The following is a 25,036-nucleotide window of genomic DNA, read 5'->3' on the forward strand; positions in this document are numbered from 1 at the left end:
AACAAAAACACACACACAGCAAGCACGCTCTTTTTTTTTTTTTTTTTGTATCTGTATTTCAAAGAAAGTAATAAGAGGCTACTTCAGTGAATTAAAAGGCGAAAAAGAAAGGAACAACCCCCCCGAATCGATAAGGATAGGTGCAGGCCACTGTAAGGTCATACAGTATTCATGTAAGCTATAGCTGGAGCTGGTAACTTGTTGAAGACTGTAAAAGTGAAATTAAAAAAAAAAAAGGAAAAAAAGGAAGAGTAAGGAAGAGACAAGAAGTAAAAGCTATCCTTGATAGGAACAAGATGACTTGCTTTCAGTTGGAAGAACTTGAGAGCTTGGCTGTGATAGCTAACACACTCGTTCTTCATCACTGGTTGTGCAACAAAGAGCTGGATTCCATCCATTCCATGACTGATTGATTACCCAATGGACAAATGTTAATTCTTTTCATCGATGCTTTGTCATTCTGGAGAGATCCTTTTCATCTAACATCTAGGCTTTTTTTTCCTTCGTCTTTTTTTTTTTTTGTTTCCTGCTTATTTATCTTTTAACATCCTTTTCTCATTCACCTTTGCAAAACTGTCATGTCTAACAAGATTCTGACAGTACTTTAAACTCCTTTCGTCCACAATTAAAATTACACAGATACAAAGTATGTAATAAACTGTGATGTGAAATAATACTCAGTGATTTCATTTAGTCATCTCAGTCTAATTATACTTAACCTGTCTGCTGTCCTTGAAAGAAAATCTTTCCTAGTTCACAAGATAAGAATATAAAGGATGAGAAGCTGTGTGTTGTTAATATAATAAATTGCTCTAGTGCAACTTCACGAGTTTGATCTTGCTTGTGTCAGTAGAAAATATGCTACTTTGCGGCATAAGCCCAACTGTGGTTTATGAAGTCAGTGAGAAGAGCTAAAAATGTATAAATGCTAATTTCTTTCTTTGCTTCTTTCACAATTGTCTTTAACAAGAATACCCCTGAATTTTGAAAATGTCAGGATCCACAAGGCTTGGGAATGGTGCTGAAGCGCAGGCTCAGCGCAGGGAGAGTGATGCAGTGCAGATGTGAATTCGGGCTTCTTCACTGTTCAGTGCTGGATTCCGAGTCGATGTTTTGTTTCTGTAATGAATCAAATCAGAAAATGAATCAATATGGATGAAGACATTTTACCAGTGTCAGAAGATATCTTTGTAGATTTTGTATATTTGTAAAAATTAATTTTCAGTACAGAAAGAAGAAAAAAAACCTCCCTTTCTGATTCACAAACCTTTTCAAAATGAGTGTTTGTGAACACAAAATACAGAACTTGAAGGGAGACACAGTTTTCAAGTATAAGCCTTTATATATAGTTTCATGTCTAATGTGAAGGACCTCCAGAGAGCTTTAACACATATCACTATTTTAAATTCTAAAAAGGCTGCAGAATAAACCCATTGATTGAAAATTTATATGACTTTCAAAATCTTTATTTCTACAATTTTATAAAACGTGTACTAAAAGGCTTATTGTGCATTTTTGTTATCTTCCCAATCACAAAATACAGTAGCTATAAATTGTGTGATCAGTTCTATAACACAGAGTTTGAATGAGATAGAGCTATTTAAATAAATGTTTCTTAGGGAATTTTTAAGGCATTTTTAGAGATAAATATTGTGTCTAGCAATGTGATTATATCAAAAAGAAGGTGCACAGGTAGACCTCTTTTCTATTGCAGTGTTTTCTCAGTCTGTCTTTAGAAATACAGTTTTGCCCTCATGTAATGTAAAACCACTACAGATAAGTGTGGCTGTTCTTAAGAATAATAAGAGAAGAAATAAAGCAACTGCTTTACTGCTTTTGAGGAAAGTATTTTACCAATTCCTGTGATATTTTCTTTTTTTTCTTTATTTTCTAATTTACATGTATGAATTGAGGAGAATATCTTAATTAAAAAATAGCGGAATACATAACCTTTAGCAATCATCAAAGCAAAACTCTAAAGCTCTTTTTTTTTTCAGAGATGAGGGGTCCGAAATTTTGGCAGGGGAGAAACACAGAAACATCTTTTTAAACAAATGATGATATGACAAAAAAGAACAAATTATAATGTTCTATTCATAATTGATGGTTATTTCTTGATTCTTCTATTATCAGGCCAGAACTCATAAAAGTAATAAGTGCCTGTTATTGTTAAAAGTAAATTGTTATTATATAACAAGTATTTTAACACTGCCTATTGCAACTTACAGCTCCTTAATTTTGTCTCTTTCATAGAAAGATATAATTAGTAAATAAATTAGCTTTTCTACTGAAATATTACTTCAAAAACATTTATGAGCTGTGTTGTCTTTCCGCGGAGGCTTACCCGGTGAAACTGTATTGCAATTAAAACCTGATCTTTGATCTTTTGGTAGTTACAGTTTGGTTTGCTTTCAACTGGCTTTCGGATTTCGTTTGTTTCAAATGAGTGATGCGAATGTGAATTTTACCTTTTTCTTCCTTAAACCTCTCCCTAAATCTTTAACTCCTCCTCTGTGACCTCTTTGAATGGTTCTCCTCCCTTTGAGTATTTCTAGAATCCTCTGAGGTGAAATAAACTGTTACCTGCTGCGGTCTATGTTGCCATTCTTAATCTGGGCTTTTTGCTTTAGTTTTCAGTTGTGTGAGTGCTTCTCTCTCTGGGACTGCTGACGTGAGAATCTGAGCCATGACTTGGCCTTAATCTGCCAGTAATTTAGCAAAAGATATGTCGGGCTGAATTCTGCCTTCTTGTACATGCCAGTGTTAATTCTTAAATGACTGTAGTGGGATCAGTGCAAACCTTGCTCAAAATTTGGAACATTATTAGTTATTTAGAAAGCATAGTGTAAACTGATCTCCTCCTAACACAAACGGCAGTTTGCTATGAGAGTTTCTAACAGGCTAAGGTGTGTGGCTATTCCCAGTGTTTGCACTAAGAAATAACGTGCTCAACACCGCCCAGAGTGATATGTACTCTTATAATGAACATGCTTCGCAAAGATTCGTTTTCAGAAAAGAGTTGCATTTAAATAATGGTTTTGATGGCTTGCTAAACTGGGCCTAAGGGTTTCCAGGGACTTGAGCATAGACATTGTTGATGAGTCTGTACCAATGAAAGTAAATGCACAATGTTTAATGGAGATTCTGCTATTACTAACTGGGAAGGGAAATTAAGTGTTCAATTGCGTGTAAAGTTTTCTTGATAATTGTTTATAAATCTGAATTGCGGTTCTTAAAGTCACAAAGCTCTGGATCACATTATCAGCCATAGGAATTTCCATCTTAAAAGTCACCTTTTGTAAGTTATCTGGAAGGTTTTGTGTAATTTAGACTTCAGAGCAAATTAGTTTAATTTGAAGTCTGTTATGCCCAATACCAAATTTTCTAGTGGAATTGGGGGCTGATCACATGAAACGTAATAAGGCCAGTCTCCTGCTTTCTCCTAAGTGTGAGGGCTTCAGTGAGAGTTTTGCCTACAGAAAGCCTCCCAGACTGGGGCAAAGATTTGAAATGTATTCTGAACTTGGCATTATGAAAGCACATCTTCTAATCATTGAATGTTGTTTATAGAGTACTGAGAAAATTTCTGATACTGCGAACATCCAATATGTAGAATGCTTTTATGAATTCCATGGAGACATTATATGAATAACTTTTGCATTGACATGGGTATAAAAATGGGTTTCAGATGTCACTGTGTGCCAAATTTCAAGAAAAGCTTCTAAATCTTCATGTATAATTTCAAGTGTACAATCATTCTCAAATGAAAAATACAGAATTTGTATATACATTGGCAATCTATGCATGTAAATTGGCAGTTAGCATGCATAAATCCTGAACGAAGTTTTTCTTTCAATTAGACCCTTGTTAAATTCATAGTAACTCCATTAACCTCGGTGGAATTACTTTGGATTTAAAATGCAGTTAAATGAGATCTCTGTTTGGCTACGAGTTCATTTCCCTTTGAAACTATAGACCAACTAGCACAGGGAAAACAGTTTTAAAATGAAGGTGGCACCTGTTTTCCTGATGTGTGAGAATATATTTGACTTTTTTTTGTTTGTTTGCTTCTTAATAGATTCATCCTGCGTGGAAAAGCTACTTTCTAAAGACTGGAAGGAGAAGATGGAAAAATTAAACACAAGTGATCTCCTTGGAGAAATTAAAGGTATCACACTAGATCGAATTTTAAACATTTGCATAGACTTTAAAAAAGGGGATTGAGGATTTTTTTAAAGTTCAGAAAAAATAATAGCAACAATCATAACCTGAGGGTGCTTTTTTCTTTCAAGTCAAGTTACCCTGTTTTGTAATGTTCATCTTTGAGATGATGGATGCATCTGCCAAATAAACAAATATGAATGTGTCACAATCAGTTATAGGCAGTATCAAGTTTATGTTTTTCACTAACACCAGGTTAGTTACATTAGTTCATTGACAGTAGCTATATACCTCTGTGAGCAAACATCTTGAAAACATGGAGTTACTAGTACTTGGTACTATTTCTTCCCAGTTGGATAAACCATATGTAGAAACTGCTTTCAGATTATAAAAGGGTGTAGTTGTGTGATTAGTGTTCTAAATCCTTGATTCAAATCTGGAGAAAAAAAAAAGTTTATATTCCTGCTATTCCTGTGGAGAATGAGCAACTCTAGATGAAATTTGGGACCTACTGAAATCGGTGCAAATTTTATTGCATATTCCAGTATTTTCAAGATTTGTTGAACAAGCAATCTCATAAAAGTGGAACTCTCTTGAAAATTAAGTACTATGTAGAAAACTTAAAGGGCTTTTCCCCACCCGTCAACTCTTCCATGGATTTTCTCAGTGAGAAGAAATTTGGTGTTATTGATTAAGCAACAAATTGAAAAGGTGCTTTTTTTAATTCTGTGAGAAGGGGTCTTAAGGCATGTTTGAGGAGTACACAAGGTACCTAAGATTTATTTCTCTTAATTGGTATTATTTTATTAAATAGCAACTACAAATATGTGGAAACAGTGAATCATGTGCATCATATTAACAAATCTTTACCAGTTAAACAAACAAACAAACAAAACCACACAAAAATCCAAACACCGCCCCCACCCCCCCCAACAAACAATGAAACAGAACTATTTGATTTGATTAATATTGATGCTTAGCACTTTACATTTCCACCAAGGCAACTTAAGATAGTTCAATTTTTTTATTACACAAAAAGATGAAAAATTGGCCCTTTTAAATAAGTAAGTTATAATTGGTTCATTTAGCTGATTCAGGACCAAAATCTGTTGGATTCTCCTCTTGGTTTTTTTTTTTTTTTTGGTAGAATTATGGCAACACTTATGTATTAGGCAGGTAGGAAATCCTATAGTAATGTCAGTGGCAGAAATATAGTATGCAGTTTTACAGGAACACGCCAAAATTTACTGTAATAAAATCCAACAAAATTATGTCTTGAAATCACATTCTCTTTAAAGTAATATTTTCTCTTAATAGTGTAGAAACATCGGAGGCTAGTTTGTCCATTAATTGCACAATATAGCTAGTCTTTAAATAGAAACTACTAGAGTGCTATCAAAAGCTTTTTCATGAGCTTTCATTTATTAAAAAAAAAAAAAGTTGCTTTTTCTGGATTTTTGTTATTCCTCCTATTTTCTTAGTATACATATTCCCTGAACAGTGAACAGGTAGAGTTCTTGCTCCTAACCCTTTTCTCATCTATCTACAAAGCATTCTTACTCAGATTTGCAAGAATTTTCAGCTCATGCAGCTACCTTTTCTGGGGCTGTATAGAAGGGATCACCTGATTGGGTTCACCAGACTTATGTGTGGCCATCATTCAGCTCGTTTCCACAACTTACCTGCTGTGTTTCATCCCTGTCCTTCAGTGGGCAATATTCCCCTCCACCACTCATTGACTTCCGCAAGACCCGATACTGAATCTTTGCTGCTGCAACTGCCTATAACATTTTTCACAAACAGGCAAAAATACAAAAAAGCATATACAAACGTGGAAGACAAATGATGGTTGTTGTTATGTCCTGCTTTATGCTTAGAGTATTCAAACCTCTTGACAATGACAGTGTTGTTTTATAGAAGAAAACAATGTGCAGAGTTCCATAGCAGGGGTAGTGGCAGGTCTGGAGGAGGACTCCTTTCCTTTTGGGTCCCAAGCCGGTGGCCCAGCCACTATCTCCAGGCTGGTCAGCACTTAGCTGATAAAATCACTGTCAACCTAATAGCCTGGTATTAAATTATATTGGCATTTATGTGCCTTAAGTCATCTCAGAAAGAAAACAAAACAAAACACCACAAACAAACAAACCAAAACCAAAACAAAACCAAAAAAACCCCAACCAGCCAACTATAAAAAAGCTCAAACAAATAAAACCCACAAAACCAACACCAATCTTGCCCATGGCAGCATGAAAACCAGATTACAAGAAGGAAATACAGCAAAGCAGGGGAAACTGAGAGCATTTTTAATCTTTCAAAGAAGCATAGTTAAGAAAAAAAGTCTTATCAGTGTTCAAGGTGGTGTATATTTCCAAATCATGAGGTTTATTTTCATAGCGCTGAATGAATTTCCAGTTAGGTAACTGGCAGGGTCTGCTGAGGTCTGGAGGAACTATTTTTGAAAATGTAGCATCTTTGGGAGGTCAAATATATTTTTCTTTCTTTTCCATTAGATTCTAAATAAATGTATTTAACTAGCTGATGTTTTTTGCTTTTGTGCAAGCTTTCCACTCGTAGTACTAGGAGTCTAACTTAAAGACATGAAACTATGCAGTAAAAATAAATAAATGAGGTCACTAGGGAAAAAAATCTAGATTATAAGAAAGTGAGGTGCGGTCCTATGAGGAACTGCTCTTTGCACTGACTGTTACTGGGAGTTGTTTATTTTAGAGAGAAGGCGTTGTTCTTGTTAAGGATAACCTGAGCACTTACTCTTCCCCTGTGTCTGCACAACTACAACCCCCCCACTTTGAGTGAAAGTCTAACATCGTGGTTGTGGGAAGGCAGTTCACTAAGAATCAGTGCCAGAAAAAAGGATGAAAAAAAAAATAATGGACCACTGACACAAACTGTTTCTATTCATGTTTGGGAAGCACATAGATGAGAAGAAAAGATAATTGGCTGCGAGAAACAAATAAAAATGATATTTTCTTGTTTTACCTTCTATATTTAGAACACAATAGCATTAATCAAGATATAATTATAAACTATATCTATTAATTCAAACAACAGAAGCCAATACGAAAGTAACAAACAGTGGGATTGTTCCTGTTCACAATTACTCTTGCATAGTGTGCTTCATTTGTAAAACTGCTTTTTCTGAGTTTCTTTATTAGGATTTCAGTTATTGATAATGGTCCAGATTCTTCCTTGAATTCCAGCCAAACAAGCCATTGACTTCAGGGAGGTTCCATGAAACTCAGAGGAGCATTTGGCAGAATGCTTTGTAGCCAAATTCCAGTGGTTAAATAAGTCTGCTTGTTCATTTGATATGTTTATAAATTAAACACATAGGTCAAATTTTCAAAGGTCTATGAAGCAGTTGAGCTGAGTTAAATGACCTACTCACCTGGAAAAAAACCCACATCTGCCCATGCAAATAATTTGATTGTATGCTTTTTGCCTTTGTGTGCATGCAAATACATTTAATTAAGGTATACAAGCAATTTGTTAGGCTTTATGTCTGGCTCTTGCAGCATTTTTTTTTTTTTTTTGTATTAAAATTAGTATCAGGAAATACTGTTCATTCTAGTTTTTGTTATCCTGTATTTGAATAAACAAAGTGGTGGAGGACTTTTATCTAGATTTCCAGATCTTTGGGTGCACTGAGTTCTGTGCTCACCCTCCCTCGCTGCATGTATTTCTGTTGCTTAGTTATCTAGTTTTCCTTCAGCAGCTACAGCTAGGCAGAATATCATCGTTTATCACTATACAGAGTCTGTTTTAAGTTTTCTGTTTCTGTTCCAAATATAAATCTCTGGAATAGCATAGTCTTGCATGCATCAGGCAGTTGTCCTACTGAAATAGCCTGCAATGGTCTTTCTCAGCATGCAGGGTCTTTGAAGATCAAATAAGAAAGGTCAGTCTTTAAGTAACTTAAGCAATGATGTTATCATGAAAGGGTCAGAATTGGTCTAGCAGTCTCGTAGAAGAGTGACTCCTGGGTCACCAGCTACTGTGTTGCAGGTTAGTTCTCTGGTTTCCATTGGTGGTGTTTACAACTGGAACTATCTATATTTATAGGCATTGTGACTTGAATGTCACATGCTGGCTTTGTACGCTATACTTTATTTTGGGAAGGATAGTGACTGATATCCGTGGCTTTACCCAATATGGAAGGCTGTTTGCATTATGTTTCCTGTGCTTATTCCTTCCCTTTTAATGTTTGCTACTTTGTTGAAGAGATCCTAAAGCTCACCTTTCATGTGCCATGTTGTCATGGTTTAACCCCAGCCAGCAACTAAGCACCATGCAGCTGCTCACTCATTTCCCCTCGGTGGGATGAGGGGAGAGAGAATCAGAAGAGTAAAAGTGAGAGAACTCGTGGGTTGAGATAAAGGCAGTTTAATAAGTAAAGCAAAACCCTGCAGGCAAGCAAAGCAAGTTAGGGAATTCATTCACCACTTCCCATCAGCAGGCAGGTGTTCAGCCACCTCCAGGAAAGCCGGGCTCCATCACATGTGATGGTGACTTGGGAAGACAAACACCATGAATCTGAACATCTCCCCCTTCCTTCTTCTTCCCCTGTCTTTATATGCTGAGCATTATATCATGTGGTATGGAATATACCCTTTGGTCAGTTGGTGTCACCTGTCCTGGCTGTGCCCCCTCCCAAATTCTTGTGCACCCCTATCCTACTCGCTGGCAGGATGGAGTGAGAAGCAGCAAAAGCCCCGACTCTGTGCGAGCACTGCTCAGTGATAATGAAAACATCCCTGTGTTATCAATACTGTTTCCAGCACACATCCTAAGCATAGCCCCATACTAGCTACTGTGAAGAAAATTAAGTCTATCATAGCCAAAACCAGCAAATTTGTACATATAATGGCCTCAAAATATTTGGAGAGGTGGGAGGCAACATTCCCGTTTCCTATAAGAAATGTTGAATTTAGTAAAATGAAGCGACTTCACCCACTTGATTGTCTCCTTGTAAGATACACTATAAACAATACTGCAAATTGTATTTGCCCCTGGTATTAGAACACAGGAGAGACAGAAAGAGGTGTTTTCTAGAAGAATCTTTTTGTGTGTACATTAATGACTGGAACAGAAGAGTGAGGCACAACTGTTTGAATCTGGCAGTTTAACACTATCCATTTCTGGAATAGTCTTGGAGAGCGTTCTGCATGAACGAATCCTCGAGAAAGTGATGGCTTCTGTGTTTTTACAGTGAATTACATTTTTTCTTAAAATATGCATGATTTACAAAACATTTTAAAATGCTATTTTGGCCTCCATTTTATAAAATTCGTCTTCACAGATAAGCTTTTGGGTGTTTTTTGGTGCGTTATATCAAATGTGAGGACCGTTTTGAGATAAATAAATCTGATGTTTTCCTGTAGCCCTGACCAACACTGTAGTCTGGATTTGCAGTAATTATTTCTCAGTATAATTGCTGAAATTTCTTTCTCATGAATTCTAAGGGCATAATACAGTTTGCCTTATAAATATGTATAAATAAATATATATAAATCTTATATCACAGAGGCACTCAGAGGTTTTTAATTATGTCAGTTTGTATGGCTATAGACATTTCAAAGCTCTCCTTTGTGCTTTCTGTTATAAACATATTTTTTTTTCTTTTGAAGTCTGTGTGATATACATACTAGCAATTAAAAACCCAGCTCAGGCTTTGAGACACAAGGTCTTCTTAATTAAAACTCAAACAAAAGCTACAAGCAAAAGCCCCACTATATGATTAAGGTCTAAAGTGTTATGATACATTAGAATATTGTTAACTGCTAGGATTTAAAAAATCAATACAGAGGAAAAAAGGATCAACTGGTTCCAATTAGTGAAACCAATGAAAGCATCCAACAAAACATACCAAAACAATGCAACCCAGAACCCCCACACCCAAGTCATTAAGAAATTGGTCCTGATTAGAAGGATACCACGGGCTATAAAGGTTTCTCACAATGTATTTATTACCATGATCCAATTAAGTGATATGCTTAGCTTTATGTTGTAGCTCTCCAAATCAGAGAAATATTTTTGTTTTGCCATTTGTCAAGTCATTAGCATTTTGTGTAATATGTTACAAAAGCTACATTTCCAGGTCTAACCTGACCTTCTAAATTAAGTGGTACCGTCTTGAATGACTGAATATTTCCTAAGCACTTTCAGCAGTTAATGTTTGCGTACTCTTTAGACTGATTTGCCTGAAGAAGGTAATGGATTCCAAAAGAAAAATATTTTGGTTAAACATACCATGCCACGTTGTATCTATTTGTTATGATTAAGGTACTGATATCATTAGTTAGACTAATCACTAGCATGAACTAGATTAATCTATATGGTCTTATGCCATCTTGACATTTTTTGATATGAAATACTTTTCTCCAGATTCTGGATTTAAATAGACATACCCCAAACTGTACACACAGAGGGTATTTCTGTGGAAATGAATAAAGCTGCTCATTGTACATAGTGCTATTATTTAAATTATGTACATGTAAGTCTTGGCAGGATTGAAGCTGTACTTAGCTCAAAAAAAAAAAAGAAAAAGTGGTAAACATTTTTGTCACCCTGGTCTTTTGATCAGAGGGTCATATTTCAGTGGCACCTATCACAATCATGCCTCCTTCTAATGTTAAAAGTTAATGACTATTAGCATTTCCAGTTCTTAAAACTCCACAACTATAAATTACATTGTAATCAACCTTTCACGTAAATCAAGTTCTCCATATTGTTGAATACATTTTATAAATAACATCAACCAGGACGTATGCAGTATATTTCCAGGCACACAAATAATTTATTACTTACCGCAATCACATTTATCTGTATAATTTTTACTTTACCGGTGTATGTTCTAAACTTAACAATTCAGAGCTAAATGTATGGAGTCTGTACTCCACTGAAATCCACGGGGCGGCTCACTTATATGCTGTGTTCTGTGGAACTGTGTCCCAAATAGTGTACTAAGAACTAGTATCAAGTGTTCATGAGAAAAAGAAAAAGAAGGATAATGATGCTAATAATATGGAACTTGAAACAGCAATACATTTATTAGACAGATTCAAAAAGACTGATTTCTGGAATTTGATCCATTCTTCATTTGTACAAATAGTGACAAGAAAATGTATGGTATTAAAATGTGTTTATTTTCAAATGCTATTAATTTCTTAGCAGAAAAAGGGTTGAAAAATTAGAAATATGTTTTCTTCATTTTTCTTCAAAACTCTGCCATTTTCTTCTGTTGCAAGGTTGTTATTGAGTGTATATATAATTTTAATTTTCATTATATCAGTAATTTTTTCCTGTAGTACAGAGTCTTTAACTGTGGTTTAAAGGGTTCTATGTTGAAGAAGTGTATCACTACTTAGAACTTAAGACCTTCTCTTCTGACACTGGATGTCAGTGGCAAATTTTCTTTTGACTGAAGTCCCTCACCTTCAGCAAAATAAAGGTCCTACTGAAGACAAACATACAACTTCATATGAAAAAGCAAATGCATGTGTAGGAGTTTGCACTGCTACAACAAGAGCAGAAGCTCTATTTCTTGTGTTTCATCATGCTTCAGTGCTTTTGGCTTTTTGTTGCTGTAGATATATCAAGTAAAATTCTAATTAATGAATGTAAGCATCTATCTAGAAAGATGCACATAGGTACAGTACTGAAAGGACTGAAATTTTTTGATTGATTTGGGTTCTGTGGAATCCTGTAGGTGTATTTCATCGGTCTTTTGTTACAGGAGTTTCATATTAAGGAAATCTTTGATTTTAGTGTCAGATTTAAAGACCACACTATCCTGTAGTGTTCTGTCTCTATGAATACTGAACAATGTGGGGAAGGGCATAAGGAAAGGGCAAACATACAGTAATATTTCCTCAACTTACTCTTCCATTTTCCAAAAAAATTTGATTAATAGGCTTCCTGATTCAGAGGTGGTACATTCAGGTTTAATGGTCCTTGATAGAATTATCTTCTATGAGCATGTCCAATTCCTTTTGAACCCTTTAATAGACAGCTGGAGAGTCTATGGGGATAAGCTTAGCAGTTAACAATATGCTGTATATTTGAACCTAGTACCTTGTAGGTGTCCCCTACATTTTATATTATAATGGACGGGAATAGTTGTTCCCTGTTCATCTTCTCTGTTACATTGCATTCAGTTGTCTTTTCTCCAGGTTAAGAAGTAAAAATATATATTTATGTATTCCATAGATGAAAGCTGTTCTGCACTTTAGTCACTCTCATCACCCTTCTCTGCAGTTAATTCAGAAAGAAACCTTTAGCACAAAATATCCCTACTCTGAGCAACATCAAATTTTGGCACCAATTAATAAGAACTGAGGTCTTGATGTGTGGATATTTCGTGGTAATGAGACCATTCCAATGATATCGGAGATGCCAGTTGTTTTGTTTGTTTTTTTTTTCTTAAGACACATGTAAAAATACCATATTTGGAACTTCACAAACTGTGGACTCAGAGGTGGATCAGAAATGTCATCTGAAAAACTTAAGGGACATAGCATTGGTACTCAGGAAAAAATGAAGTACAAACACATTTGGGAAACTCAAATGCAACTGAGAACAGCAAGAATATGAAGTGCAACCTGACCCAACCACTGCCTCAAAAGCCTTAGCTCAATGAGAAATAGAAGAAGAAATACAAGAAGGGTTGTTCTTGTCCTCTCTACACAAGTTGACCCTTTGGAAGAGGTTAAGTCTCGGTATTTTTTTACAAGAGGTCTTGATTTGTCTAACTGACTCACCTCACTTCAGATCTGACCAATGATATCCGACAGTTTTCTGCCAAAGGGCAGATCTAGCCAAACTGGACTCATTTTCTTTGTTTTCACCTTCTCCTGCCATTATTAAAGTGATTTCAGGCTAATCGACTTGCTCCAGTCAGGTCATTAATGATCCTGTTCTGTTACTTGCCATGTGAATTGGTCTTAATTCACTGTGTGCCTTCTGTCTCCCCCTCAATATTTATTTTGAAGTAAAGTGAATAATTTCTTTCTTTTCCATTCTCTCCAGCCCTTTTTTTTTCTTCGATTATGGCATGATTTGTCAGTAGAGAAAATTTTCAAAACCACTCAAAAGATGAGGTCTTATCAATTAATATGAATATACAAACTGTAAAGCAAAATGAGATAGCTATATTGAAACAATTTCCATAGGAAATTTTTCTGAACAGAGGAAAAAGAAATAGAAATCTATTAAGGACATGGCCTGCCCTGATGCTATGAGTGTATCATACATATTACCCTCTTTTTTTAGCAAATTTATACCCAAGCATCTTGATCAGAAATCATTCTTTGTCAGTAGCTCTCACACTGAAATCCTATTATTAGATACATATTTTTTCTTACCCATTTTTCTTTAAAATATGGTTAGTGTGACCTACATATCCTAATACTTACCTTAGTTTGTGTCTATATGAATTAACAAAGTTTAATGTTATTGATGTTGTCATAAATGTTCCTTAAGAGTTATACAAGATTAAGCTGAGACCTGCTCAATAGCTGTTTAAAATTAGTTGCCCAAATATAGCGGTAATAAGTGGCTAACACACTCCTGTTGGAAATGAATCCTCGCATCTGTTAAGATTTGTTTGAATAGGTTTCCATCACAACAGGTGCATAATTATTTTATGAGTAAAATATTATCAGCCTTCCAAATTAGCCAGGGCAAAATGCAAGTTGTCTGATTAAATAATCAAACTCAATACTTAAAATGCATTTGATTTCCACAGGAATTTTAAGATGCTAAGTCCCAGTCTATCAGTGAAACTGTGATTGTTTGCAGCAGGCAAGTAGCAGCTTGTAGAGTATCCTGTTTGGTATGTTTTACATAATTCATCCTACATTATACAAGACAAAACCGCTAAAAAAGCATATAATAATAGGTTTTACTTCTAGTCAAACAATTTTAATCTGCCAATGAAGGTATTATGCTGTGCATTAAAATCAGAAAAAAAGTGGGCCTGTAATGGAAAATAGTTTGGAAGTGTTCTGCATTCAATTAGGAGGCACATCAGTTTAGAAATATAAAACCTGGTGGTGTTTTTTAAATAATTTAGGTTATGAAGGGGAGGGAAAAAAGGAAAATCCTCTGAATCTGAAGTGCAGCTCGCAGTGTGGAGATCACATATGTCACCAGTTATTGAATAGCTCAGTAAACACAATGACTCAGAGACCCAAGAAATGGGTAAAATCTGAAACAGTAGGTTCACCACAAATGGAAAACTTAGCAGCGCAGCTGTCAGATGCACATTATATACAGGTAGCTGTTTGTTTTCGGATCTGAATCCATTTGTCAGTCAAGGCATGCTATGAACCAGGAGATGGGATCTCAAATACAAAACCACAAAGTCAGAGACAGCATCTGGAGGAGCTCCAAGCCACAAAAATTAGGGAAGAAGCACAGAGGGAACAAAAACTGTAAATGCTTGCATGGATTCTGCCTCTATATACATTGAATTTAAATAATTGTGTTGATACATCAGTAATAATAATTGCTGATAAAAATTATAGTCCTTATTTTGGGCAGCAATATGTTTTACTAAATGTGAAATTAAATGCAATTTGTATTAATTAGGGATAATATGGAAGTATGTAAGTGGTTGACATTTCCAACATTTTTAAACATACTACTATGTGTGAAGATACGTCTTTGCATTTGTTTTGACTTGGAAATACTGTAGATTGATATATGACCCTAATGTATTCTGTGCAAATAAGATCACAGTTCTAACCCCTAAGATCAGAAAATTATTTGTAGACAAGGTTCACCATACTTTGAAATTTAGTTAGAGGATTTGATCATTAATGTAACTGTTTACTAGATGACTGTAGTTCTCTCTGAAAGCTGGTATACAGTCTTTTTACATATACCAAACCAAAACCTCCTGTTAAAATGCAGATGGTGTACTCAGGTTGCAGGATTTCAAAAGCAGTGTGTACAGAGATTTTCTGTAGGTTTGTACAACTTCAGTTGTACAGCCTCTTACAGAGGCTTCAGGTTTTGATTGGTAACATCAGAGGAATACAAACAGAGGTTTACTAAGGAAGGTAAAGAAAATGAAATAGGCACAACTTTTTTTTTTTTTTTTTAAATTCAGATTCATTAGGAATCACAGAGTTCTTTTTAACTTGTAACTGAAATAACTTCTTTTTACCTTCACTGCATTATTCTTGTGCCAGGATACATTTGCCTATGTATTTTGAGATTCTGTACTAGTCACAGGATGGCTGCAGATTTTCTTTTAGGGGCTGTAGTGAATAGAGGGTTCCCACATTAGGGTGTGTTTGTAAATTAATTAACCCTCTTCTCTATTTTGTTGTTGTTTTCTTCACCTTCCAAGGGTTTTATAATGTAATTTTGGGTGTCTCAAACTTCAGCTGTAGATGGGGGTGCCCGCTTCTGAAATGTAAGGATTTTTCTAAAAAGACATACTTTAGCCTATCAGGTTACAGTCTGCCACTTTTCAAGATAACAGTGATTGAAAAAGGCACTTTGGGTCTCTCTGCATACTCTCAGATAACATATCCCACCATCAGACAAAGACGAACACTTGGTGCTAAGAGCTGGCGTTGGTGGGCCATAGTGAGAAATCTCCATCTGCTGACCCGGATGCACAGAGCTAAAGTTTGGTTAATTTCACAGCTAGACAAGTCTCTTCTTTCATTTTTCCTCTTCCTGTTCCCTTCCGTGTTTATTGTGCTAGCAAACACCGAGAAAAACACTTTTCTGAATTACAGTTACAGCTATTGGAAGGGCTATGGTGATAATTATATCACCTGTGACAAAATATAGATGTTAATTGCACATCAGCTGAATCTACCATAAGAAAGGTACCTAGTGAGAGCTATGCCTGTGTAAAATGTTTGAATGCATTAAATATCAAAATTAATATGAAGTTCAAGTTTGGAGGTGAGGAAAAACTGAAGTCTTATGTAAAGAAAATGAATGTTGTTAGACTTGTTTTAGTGAAATAGTCTTAGCAAAGGAGCAAAGTGTCCCTTGCAGTAGGCTGACTCCAGCATTTGCAGCATGATCTGTACAGGGAGAACACTGTTCTTCACTGACCAAAGTCAGATCCTACAGATCAGCTGGTGTCATCAATGCCAGGGCTGAGTCTGCAGCTACTATTAAAAATGGTAACATTTATAGACCCAGTTTCTGTGATGGTTCTTAACAACCTCTGAGAGGTGTGTATTTTGTTTTTTTTTTTAAACAAAACTAGCATATTATCTTTCATTTGATTTCTGAAAGAGTTCATTTTCTGTTGTTCGTGCACTCAAGATATATGGTATTTATTTAATGTTCTTGTCTGACAGCTAGAGGATAGGAAATAGTTAAATGATACTGTGTGAATTAGAAGGTTAATTAGTAAACTAGGTAATGCTTTTGCCATGCATAGCTATTGAGGCTTTTGCAGTAGTGCTCTTTTTTGTTAGTGTCAGCTATGTCATAGCAGGCGTAGGGTTGTGCAGTTGGTTAAGCAACTGTGAAAGTCACTCCTCTTAAAGTATATACACTGAATTAATACCTAAAGCAATACTGAGTACTTGAGTTAGTAAAAATCTTTAATTTTTCACATAGGGAAATAAACGTGAATGCGTGTGTCTGAGTGTTGCCTTATAAATGCATTTTCTGTATTGTCTTCGCATGTCAGATTAGTATTCATTCTTATGCAAGCTGATCTTCTTATATGGACTTTTGTTTGTATATGTTGAGTTTATGGTATAACTGCAAGCTTACTGCAAGCTATGCTTTACTGTAAGATGCTGAGGTCCCCTAAATGCAGGACATTCAATGTACACAAGAGCAGAAAAATCTAATCTTTGCTGTTACATATTAAGTTATATGCTAGAATTTAGCTATAAGGGTGCAGTTGAAAACCTTTTTCTGCTAGTGTTATTATCTGTGTGAAACTCAAAGTGAGCAATGTAGGGTTTTGACTGAAATACATCAGCTCTAAGCCTGTGTATACAAACCTTCACACAGATCCAGATTCTCACGTTCACTAGCTGGTGTTGCACATCAGAGAAGTAAATGAAGCTACTTTTACATTAAGGAAAGACAGTTGATTGGCCCATAGGTATGAGTTCCTATACAGAGTAAACAAATCTTTATATAAAGTCATCAAATACTGTATCCGAAGGGCTAAAGTTGCTACCCGTTCTCTCTCTCATGCCCTGCAGTGGGATGGGGGAAAATCAGAAAAAAAGGTAAACCTCATGGGTTAAGATAAAGGTGGTTTAATAGTACAGAAAGGAATAATAATAATAATACAGAGTTTTATAGAATGAATGACACACAGTGCAATTGCTCACCACTTGACTGATATCCAGCCAGTTCCTGAACAGCAGTTGCCCCCCCTCCATCTCCTGCCCAGTTTATATACTGAACATGACGTCATATGATATGGAATATCCTTTTTTGGCCACTGTGTCAGCTGCCCTGGCTGTGCCCCCTCCCAGCTTCTTGTGCATCTCCTCTCTGGCAGAGCATGGGAAGCTGAAAAGTTTTGAATTAATACAAGCACTACTTAGCAACACTTAAAACTTCAGTGTGTTACCAACATTATTCTCATACTAAATCCAAAACACATCACTATACCTGCTACTAGGAAGAAAAATAACTCTATTCCAGCCAAAACCAAGACAGGTATAAAAAGATAAAAACAGCCAAACATCCGTTTGACTCCAGCAGTAATCATAAATGGACACAGAGGAACAAGGAGGAACAGGGAAAGAATATGCTTTCAGGCTAACATTATCCCAGCCTCTGACTATTTTCATTTCCAAGGATTTCCTGACCTTGATGTGGTTTGTTAGTTTTGTATCAGTCACCGAGATCTTGCTTCCCCCCTTCCAACTACTTGTCCAGTCTACCCTTGAGCCTGTATGAAACTTTGAGCCCACAGCATCTTTTAGGAAGATATTGCATGGTTCTAGTGTTCACTGTGCAAAGAACCACCTCAGATGAAAATCAACTGAAAACTTTTAAAGTGATGTTATGCATTTCAGACACAGCTACCTCTTATGTTAAAATAGCATAGAAGACATCATCTGAGTCAGTGGGTGTTGGATACTTAACGCATTTTTAAAAATGTGGCCATAGATCTACCTGCAATAGTAAGAGTCCTAAATCCCTTTAAAAAAACCTGTCCCAGAGACACCTAAACAAAAATACCCAAGATGTTCACAGATGCAGGCAGACTGAAATTTTGGTGTATATTTAAAATTAATAGAGGGCAAATGAACATAAAATACATTATTTAAGTGCAAAAGTATTTTGCAGTCACAATCAGCCTTAATCTTAGTGGGCAGTATGTCAGCATCACAGTTACGCTCATGTAATTTCTGAGAAACACGTCAGAAACATTGTATCTTTTTGCAATAGGTGTGTTGTTCTAGACATAGCTCATTTTTTTAATAGGACACTTAAAAGGAAGGTGATTAACTTTCAAAACCATTAGAGAGAAGTCTCAGCAGAAATTTGTTTTCCCTGCTCCTTCTTCATTTGTGGTTTTCGTTTTAGTGTCTTGTTATGAGGAAAAAATAATGCTGAAATTGCAGTCACTGTAGAAATAAAGTAATGAAAATGCAACTCAGACAATGCTCTATTGTCTCAAGGAGAGAAGAGTTAAGGGATCCTGATTTCTTAAATGCATCCCAGGTCTATGTATAATATATTGAATTAGAATGCTGTTATAATGGAATTCAAAACCTCTCCGTGTGTTTCCTACATGCTCCCAGTGCTTCAAGATTTATTCTGAATTATCTTTAGACTGTGCTTAAAATTGTGCCTAAATTCAGGCCTTTGAATATTAAATTATGTCTTTTGAGTAGGCAATGTTTATGTTTTCATTCTGGGTGATCCTATTTGAGGGGTAGAATACCTATATAAGCACGAAAAAATAACATGATACCACTCTCTGGCATGGGACTGTGAAGAATTTCATTAGCAGTGATTCTGTAGCGAAGGGCTGTGTTAAATGTTTTGGTTTGTGATCAACTACGTATACAAATAAATTGAATTAAGAAAATTTCCAACTCTACTTTTAGTTGCTTCTAAGAAACATCTGGCTAAACATAGTCATGCTTGTGGTTAAAGTACAATTATGCCAGAACACTCTTAGAATATGTGTGGAACTTCAGTCTGCAAATGTAGGCCATGTCCTTTGTGCTACGGTTGATGTGAATTAAGAGGTTTTTCTGCAGTTAGAAAACTTGACTGATCATAGGAGCATGACAAACTTGTCATAGAATTCTAATTTGTTCTAGAATGTGTTCAGTTCATTTATTTATTTATTAAATAAACCTTGCAGGAACAACGAGCATAATTTACTTGTTTGGTTTTTGTTTTTCCTACCCGTACAGTGAGGCTGTGGTTATTTCCAAAGACCTACGATAATTCATATTTGTAGCATTAATAGGTTCTGCTGAATTGGTTTTACAGATTACTAGGTTGTGTGTAGCAGATAAGAAGCACTTTCAATTTATAACTGTTTGATTATGAAAGAAATTTAGAATAATATTCAGATTTACAAGCCTGAAGCTGCCAATTTTGACCACCTAATGCCATTATTAATGAACATATCAATGGACCTGTTTCAAAGCCCACTGAAATAAGTGTAAATCCTTCAACTGACTTCTGTGGGCACATTTTAAATGTATAAAATGTTGTTGCTTTTCCATACATATCAAAGGCTTTTGACTAAATCGTCTCTTCTCTGATGAAGTAGGAAGTTTCTTCTTTAGAGCTTCCATGACAGACAGGCTATGCTAATGTCCTTGTTTTGCAATAAACTTTGCTTCTTCATTACTTATCACCAGAGGCAATAAAAATCTTCAGAGGCAAATGTAAGTTTTTCATTGATATACTTGTTTGTATTTGTAAGACATGAAAGATGAACATGTAATTAAGATCAAAATTAAAATTTATATTTAAAGTATATAAATCTTGCAGTACTAATACTCCTCATATTTATATTTAGACATTTCTGTGTGGTGTAGCTAATAACTACTAACTAAAAACTCATGGAAGCAACTTATTTAACAAGATATAAAAAGTAACTGCAAGACATCATAAGTCAGAGCATGTTTCACAAGGGCATGTCTCCTCTCTTGTGTATATTGTGCATTCTGGATGCAGCAGAAGAAATGCATTTGGGTTACGATTTTGAGTATAGGAAAAGAGGCAAGATTCCTAGAGTGTTTTGGAGTGGATTCCTCAGTGCTAGCTTTGAGGCAAATGAACTCCAATAATTGAATCTTAATATGTAATTCAATTAGCCTTTTTGATGAAAAAGCTGCAGTGGCACCTATGGAAAGGATCTCTTCCCTTCTTGCACCCATAGATAAAAGTATTAATTCCTGTCCTTGTTCACATAGACCTTCTTAGTACATAGATGCTGATGTTCAATATAAGGCAGCACATCATCCTCCTCACCCCACAGGAGAAGATACAGTGTTTATATATTTTTTCACCTGTTTTGCACATGTCCAGCTGCTGGAGTACACATACAAGTTAGAGGGACTTCACGTTGTCTCACCATCGCCCCATGTATGTATTTATAGACATTACAGTGTAAGGTATTCCCCAGTATTTAAAGAGAAGATTCATGTTATTTCTGCAAATACTGTAACAAAAAGCAGAAAAAAAAAAATATTAAAAATCTCCTTTTCTGTAGCTCGCTTTTTAAAATGGAAAACTTAACTGAAACAAATGATTTTTTTTAATCTTTCATTAATAATCTGTAGTTTAGACAATGTGAGAAGACAGCATAAAAAAGCAAAAGCTTCTTTTACATCATGAACTTCTTTATGAAGAAAAAATATCAGCTAACAAAATCACAAGTAACTCTAAGTCTTGTTTTACAGGGAAATTAATGTCATCGCTTTCATACAAGCTATACTCATCAAATAAGATATTAAACTAACTTCCTCCAAACTCAGCTTCCTTCCAGTCATTTTTATGCATGTACATATACAATTCTCTTTCCAGAATAAGATTAGATAGAACAGATATTCAGTTCATCCTTGTGATTGATGATACAATTTTTAATTGGAGAGCTTTTCCTTCCAAACAAGTGCTTTTTTGCACTTGCACTGCAACAGGAAGAAATACTAGTTTAAAAATAATGAAAAATTGTATAGATCACTTGGATTTGTGTCATGTTTACATAATAAAAAAATAAGATTCATTTTGAAGAGTATCATAGTATGCAGAAATCACTTGTTAAAGTTAAAATGGAAACAAAACGATTTTTATCCAGCTGTACGCTCTTATGAAAGAACAATCAATGAAATGGAGCAATTTCAAAATCAGTCCTGAATTCCCCATTTACATGTTTTTCTCCAGCAGATTCCTAATCTCTTCATGTTAGTTGATAAGATCCTGCTTGCTTCAGACTCTCAGTCGTGACTCTCAACCTTGTAATTCCAGATCAGGTGCTACCTGTGATTGTATAGAAGCAAAATGAAATATCGTTTAACATCTAAAGCAGAAAGTTACAACAAAGTATCTTATGCCTTTTACTACAGTGTTTTATATGAATATTAGCAATGGCTCGTCATTCGTATGTCCGACCATCTATTCCTCCATATCAAGGCACGGGTGCAAATGTTCATCTAGAACAAAAATATTTTTCTTATTTTCTGGAAATGAAGGGTAGGGATTTTCCATTGATTTCAAATATCTAAGCTATTATTTAACTAAATTATGATATTGTGACACTGCTAGTGCAGCAGAACTCCGTTCAGTAAATTCTATGAATCAGAAGAGAAAAAAAAAATTGAAAGAATTATTCAGAAAGCGAAATGTTTAGCTAGAGTGAAATGTGGGGCAGTATTTCTCTGTGTAAGCAGCTCAGTCTCAGTTTCATATCTGTAGTTTCACATTAAGCCATAAGCTGCTCATGGAGAGAGGTAAGAATTGAATAAGAAAGTGCATTTAAAATTTCTAATACTATGTACGGTTTTGTACATCAAACAATGCTGTTGGGACAAAGCAGTCTCAGAGCTAAAACTGAGATTTTACTATAGGATATATGTGTATATAGGCTTGTTTACTAACATTTTGCATACCTAGCAGAGGTAGATACAGAGAGATAGAGTGTCGTTAAGAACATTATTCTGTAATGTTCAACGATGAGATATTTTGCACTTCTCTTTGGTGTGTCTGCTATGTGTCCGCTGAGAATGACAAAATTCAGCCAAAACTGGTGAAAGAATCTGTGTGTTTTGAGTCAGGTTCAGAGATGAAATAATAGGGAAAGTGAACAACTGGCTTCACTTAGTGTTTATGGGAACATGCACATCGGTTCTCACACTGTTGTAAATAAAGGGTATTTCTACTGAAGTTTCTGGGTCTACATGTATGTGTAAATAATGCAAACTGAGAATTAGGCCTGCTGAGGTGTTGAGTTAAAGTGTAATGAAGAAGCTACCAGCACTGTGAACATTGTTGCTATTGAGAGACTTGATTTTTTCTGGTATTTAGTGCTTTTGTCCTGTCTTAGAAGGAAAAACTTCGGTTCTCTTCATTGCACTAGGAGACTTCCCTGTTTTATTATGTGAGACCTGAAAGCATTATAGGACAATTGGGTTGGAATTAGTTGTACAGCCTTTGTAAATGAGAAAAGTTACAGAATTTAACTTTGAAACATTTTTAAAAATTATTTTCTCCTCTCCTTGAGCAAGACATAACCTTGGCTTGCTGTTGGTTTTTATGCTTAGTGTGTGTTCTTTGATATGAAAAGGTGAACCAATCTCGTGCCATTTTAACTTAAGATATTAACATCCACGAAAAGAAAACAACAACAAGCTGGTAAACATGATCTGTGTGGTGATGTTTGTACAGAGAAGGTTCCCAAAAGTTTGTTCCTGCTGTGACATTTAAGTATTTCTGGCAGTTTCTGGCATCTCAGCGTAGTTTTTACAGAAGATGAACTGTTATATAATTACTTCATGGTTAGGTTTTTTTTTTTCTGCTTGTCAACTCTTTTCACATTCAATACCTGCTTTATCCTTTGGATTTTTTATATTTTAGTATACCATTTCCTTCTATTTTATGGCCTACAAACACAGTTTGGAATCTTTATTATTCCTGTCCTCAGAGTAACATCCTCCCCAAGGTAGGGAAGTTCTGTCATTGTATTTAAATGGGAAAAACTGGAACTGCAGGTCAGGATATTTTTTCAGCTCTCTCAAGTCCAGAGTAAGTACCTTAAATGGACGGACCGTCTTTCCTCCTCTCTTGTTTGTAATTTTTAATAACACAAATTTTGCTGTCTGTATAACACCACCATGTTTATTTTGGTGTGCTATGCCCTGTCATACATTCTTCTTAGTTAACAGACTAAAACTACTCATTTTTCTTTTCTCTTTACGTCATATTTTAGTGTTTGTATCACTGTACAGATTACTCATAGCCTGTGGCCTCTGCTATATCATTATATTCTAATTCAGCAAAAACAGGTTGGCTGTGAGATTTTAGTGGCAATGTATAATATGTATTTCTCTGTTTATACCCAGTATTATCACATTTCTCACACATAGAGTCTGAACAGCTCGTATTAAGTATGTATGAAACATTTCTAAAGCCAATGGAAGCACTAAAGCATTAGTAAATGAATCCGTACTGACTGCTGAAAAACCCTAGGAATAATTTATTAAAAAATTGTCATCTTCTTTCTTCCACATGCACATGCATAAATTAACACTTAATATGTACTTCTAGTATTATTTAGAAGGTAAGGTGACAAGTATTTTTGAAATTTACATATATATGTATATATATATGTATAAAGCAAACAATACCAAAGTAGGATTTTATGTAAGCGATAGTAACAAAATCTCGAAACACAGTTAAAGTCCTCCAAGGCTTGTGTCAGATACAGTTCTTCTTTTCATGTGTGTTAAAGAAAATAAAGAGTCCAAGAGATTTGTTGGAATTCTGTTTTTTTGCTGAGCGCGGGTTTGGAGGAGGGGGAGGCTGAAGCTCTGGCTAACATCACATTCTTTCCTACATTCCTGACATGGATTACATTTTAGGACTCAACTGTGGATTCACCATATCCCTAAAAATGGGGCGACGTATCATTGTGCTGCTCCATGAGCTGACCAGGGACTACTCAATCCAATCCTCTGCCTGGCAGATCACTTTGATAGTTTTGGAGATGTTTGGCAATAACTTGTGAATAGTTTATGTTGATTGGGTCATTGCAGTGTCCTTTCTTTTGAATGTATTAATTTACTTTGGTTAGAACTGTTGAGAAAAACAGTCGAGGAAGAAAGCCTTTGAATGTAAGATATTCCCCAGGAAACACTTGAGAATTGCTAAGAAACAACAAAAGAACAAAAAGTCCAGCAAATACATGAGATAAAAAAATGCTAAAGGCCATGAAAGAAACCTCAGAAGAGGTGGCTATTTGCAGGAGCAAATCTGAGATACAAGCATTTGCTGGGGAATGCTAAGGCAGGTAAGTCTGCCTTAGTTGCCATCCGATAATGACAAATCTTTAGGGGAAATAATCAGCTGGATTACTATATACATTCCTGTAACTAAATTTGTTTGTAACGCAAAATAAAATTTTCTATGATTTGTGAAGTCTGAGGAAGGGATAAATCCTTCCAATTCTTTTGAGAAGGGAAAAAACAACTGAGTGTGACACTAAATGATTGAATAGGGCACAGTCGATCCTGAGCACTCAGAGGTGCAATGATAAAGTAAGGACCTGTGAGGGCACTTAGGCCCACAGGCTCCTGTCTCTAGCCCAGCTCAGTGTCAGGGAGAGGTCTGGATGTGGATCACTCTTTTGCACGGGTACTGTCTCCCCATATGCGTGGAC

The 25,036-nt window shown here is 35.6% G+C and overlaps 1 protein-coding gene across 10 annotated transcripts in view; it reads left to right on the forward strand.

Annotated features, from left to right (window-relative positions):
• Positions 1-25,036, forward strand: part of SOX6 (SRY-box transcription factor 6) — a 375,115-nt gene that overhangs the window by 192,881 nt on the left and 157,198 nt on the right. For all 10 annotated transcript variants that reach the window (XM_080344873.1, XM_080344876.1, XM_080344872.1 and 7 more), the window contains one exon: positions 4,079-4,168. In XM_080344873.1, coding sequence (XP_080200999.1) covers positions 4,079-4,168 — 90 coding nt within the window. The remainder of the gene's footprint in view (positions 1-4,078; positions 4,169-25,036) is intronic.

This window comes from Nesoenas mayeri, assembly GCF_963082525.1.
Source record: "Nesoenas mayeri genome assembly, chromosome: 5".
Lineage (NCBI taxonomy): Eukaryota > Metazoa > Chordata > Aves > Columbiformes > Columbidae > Nesoenas > Nesoenas mayeri.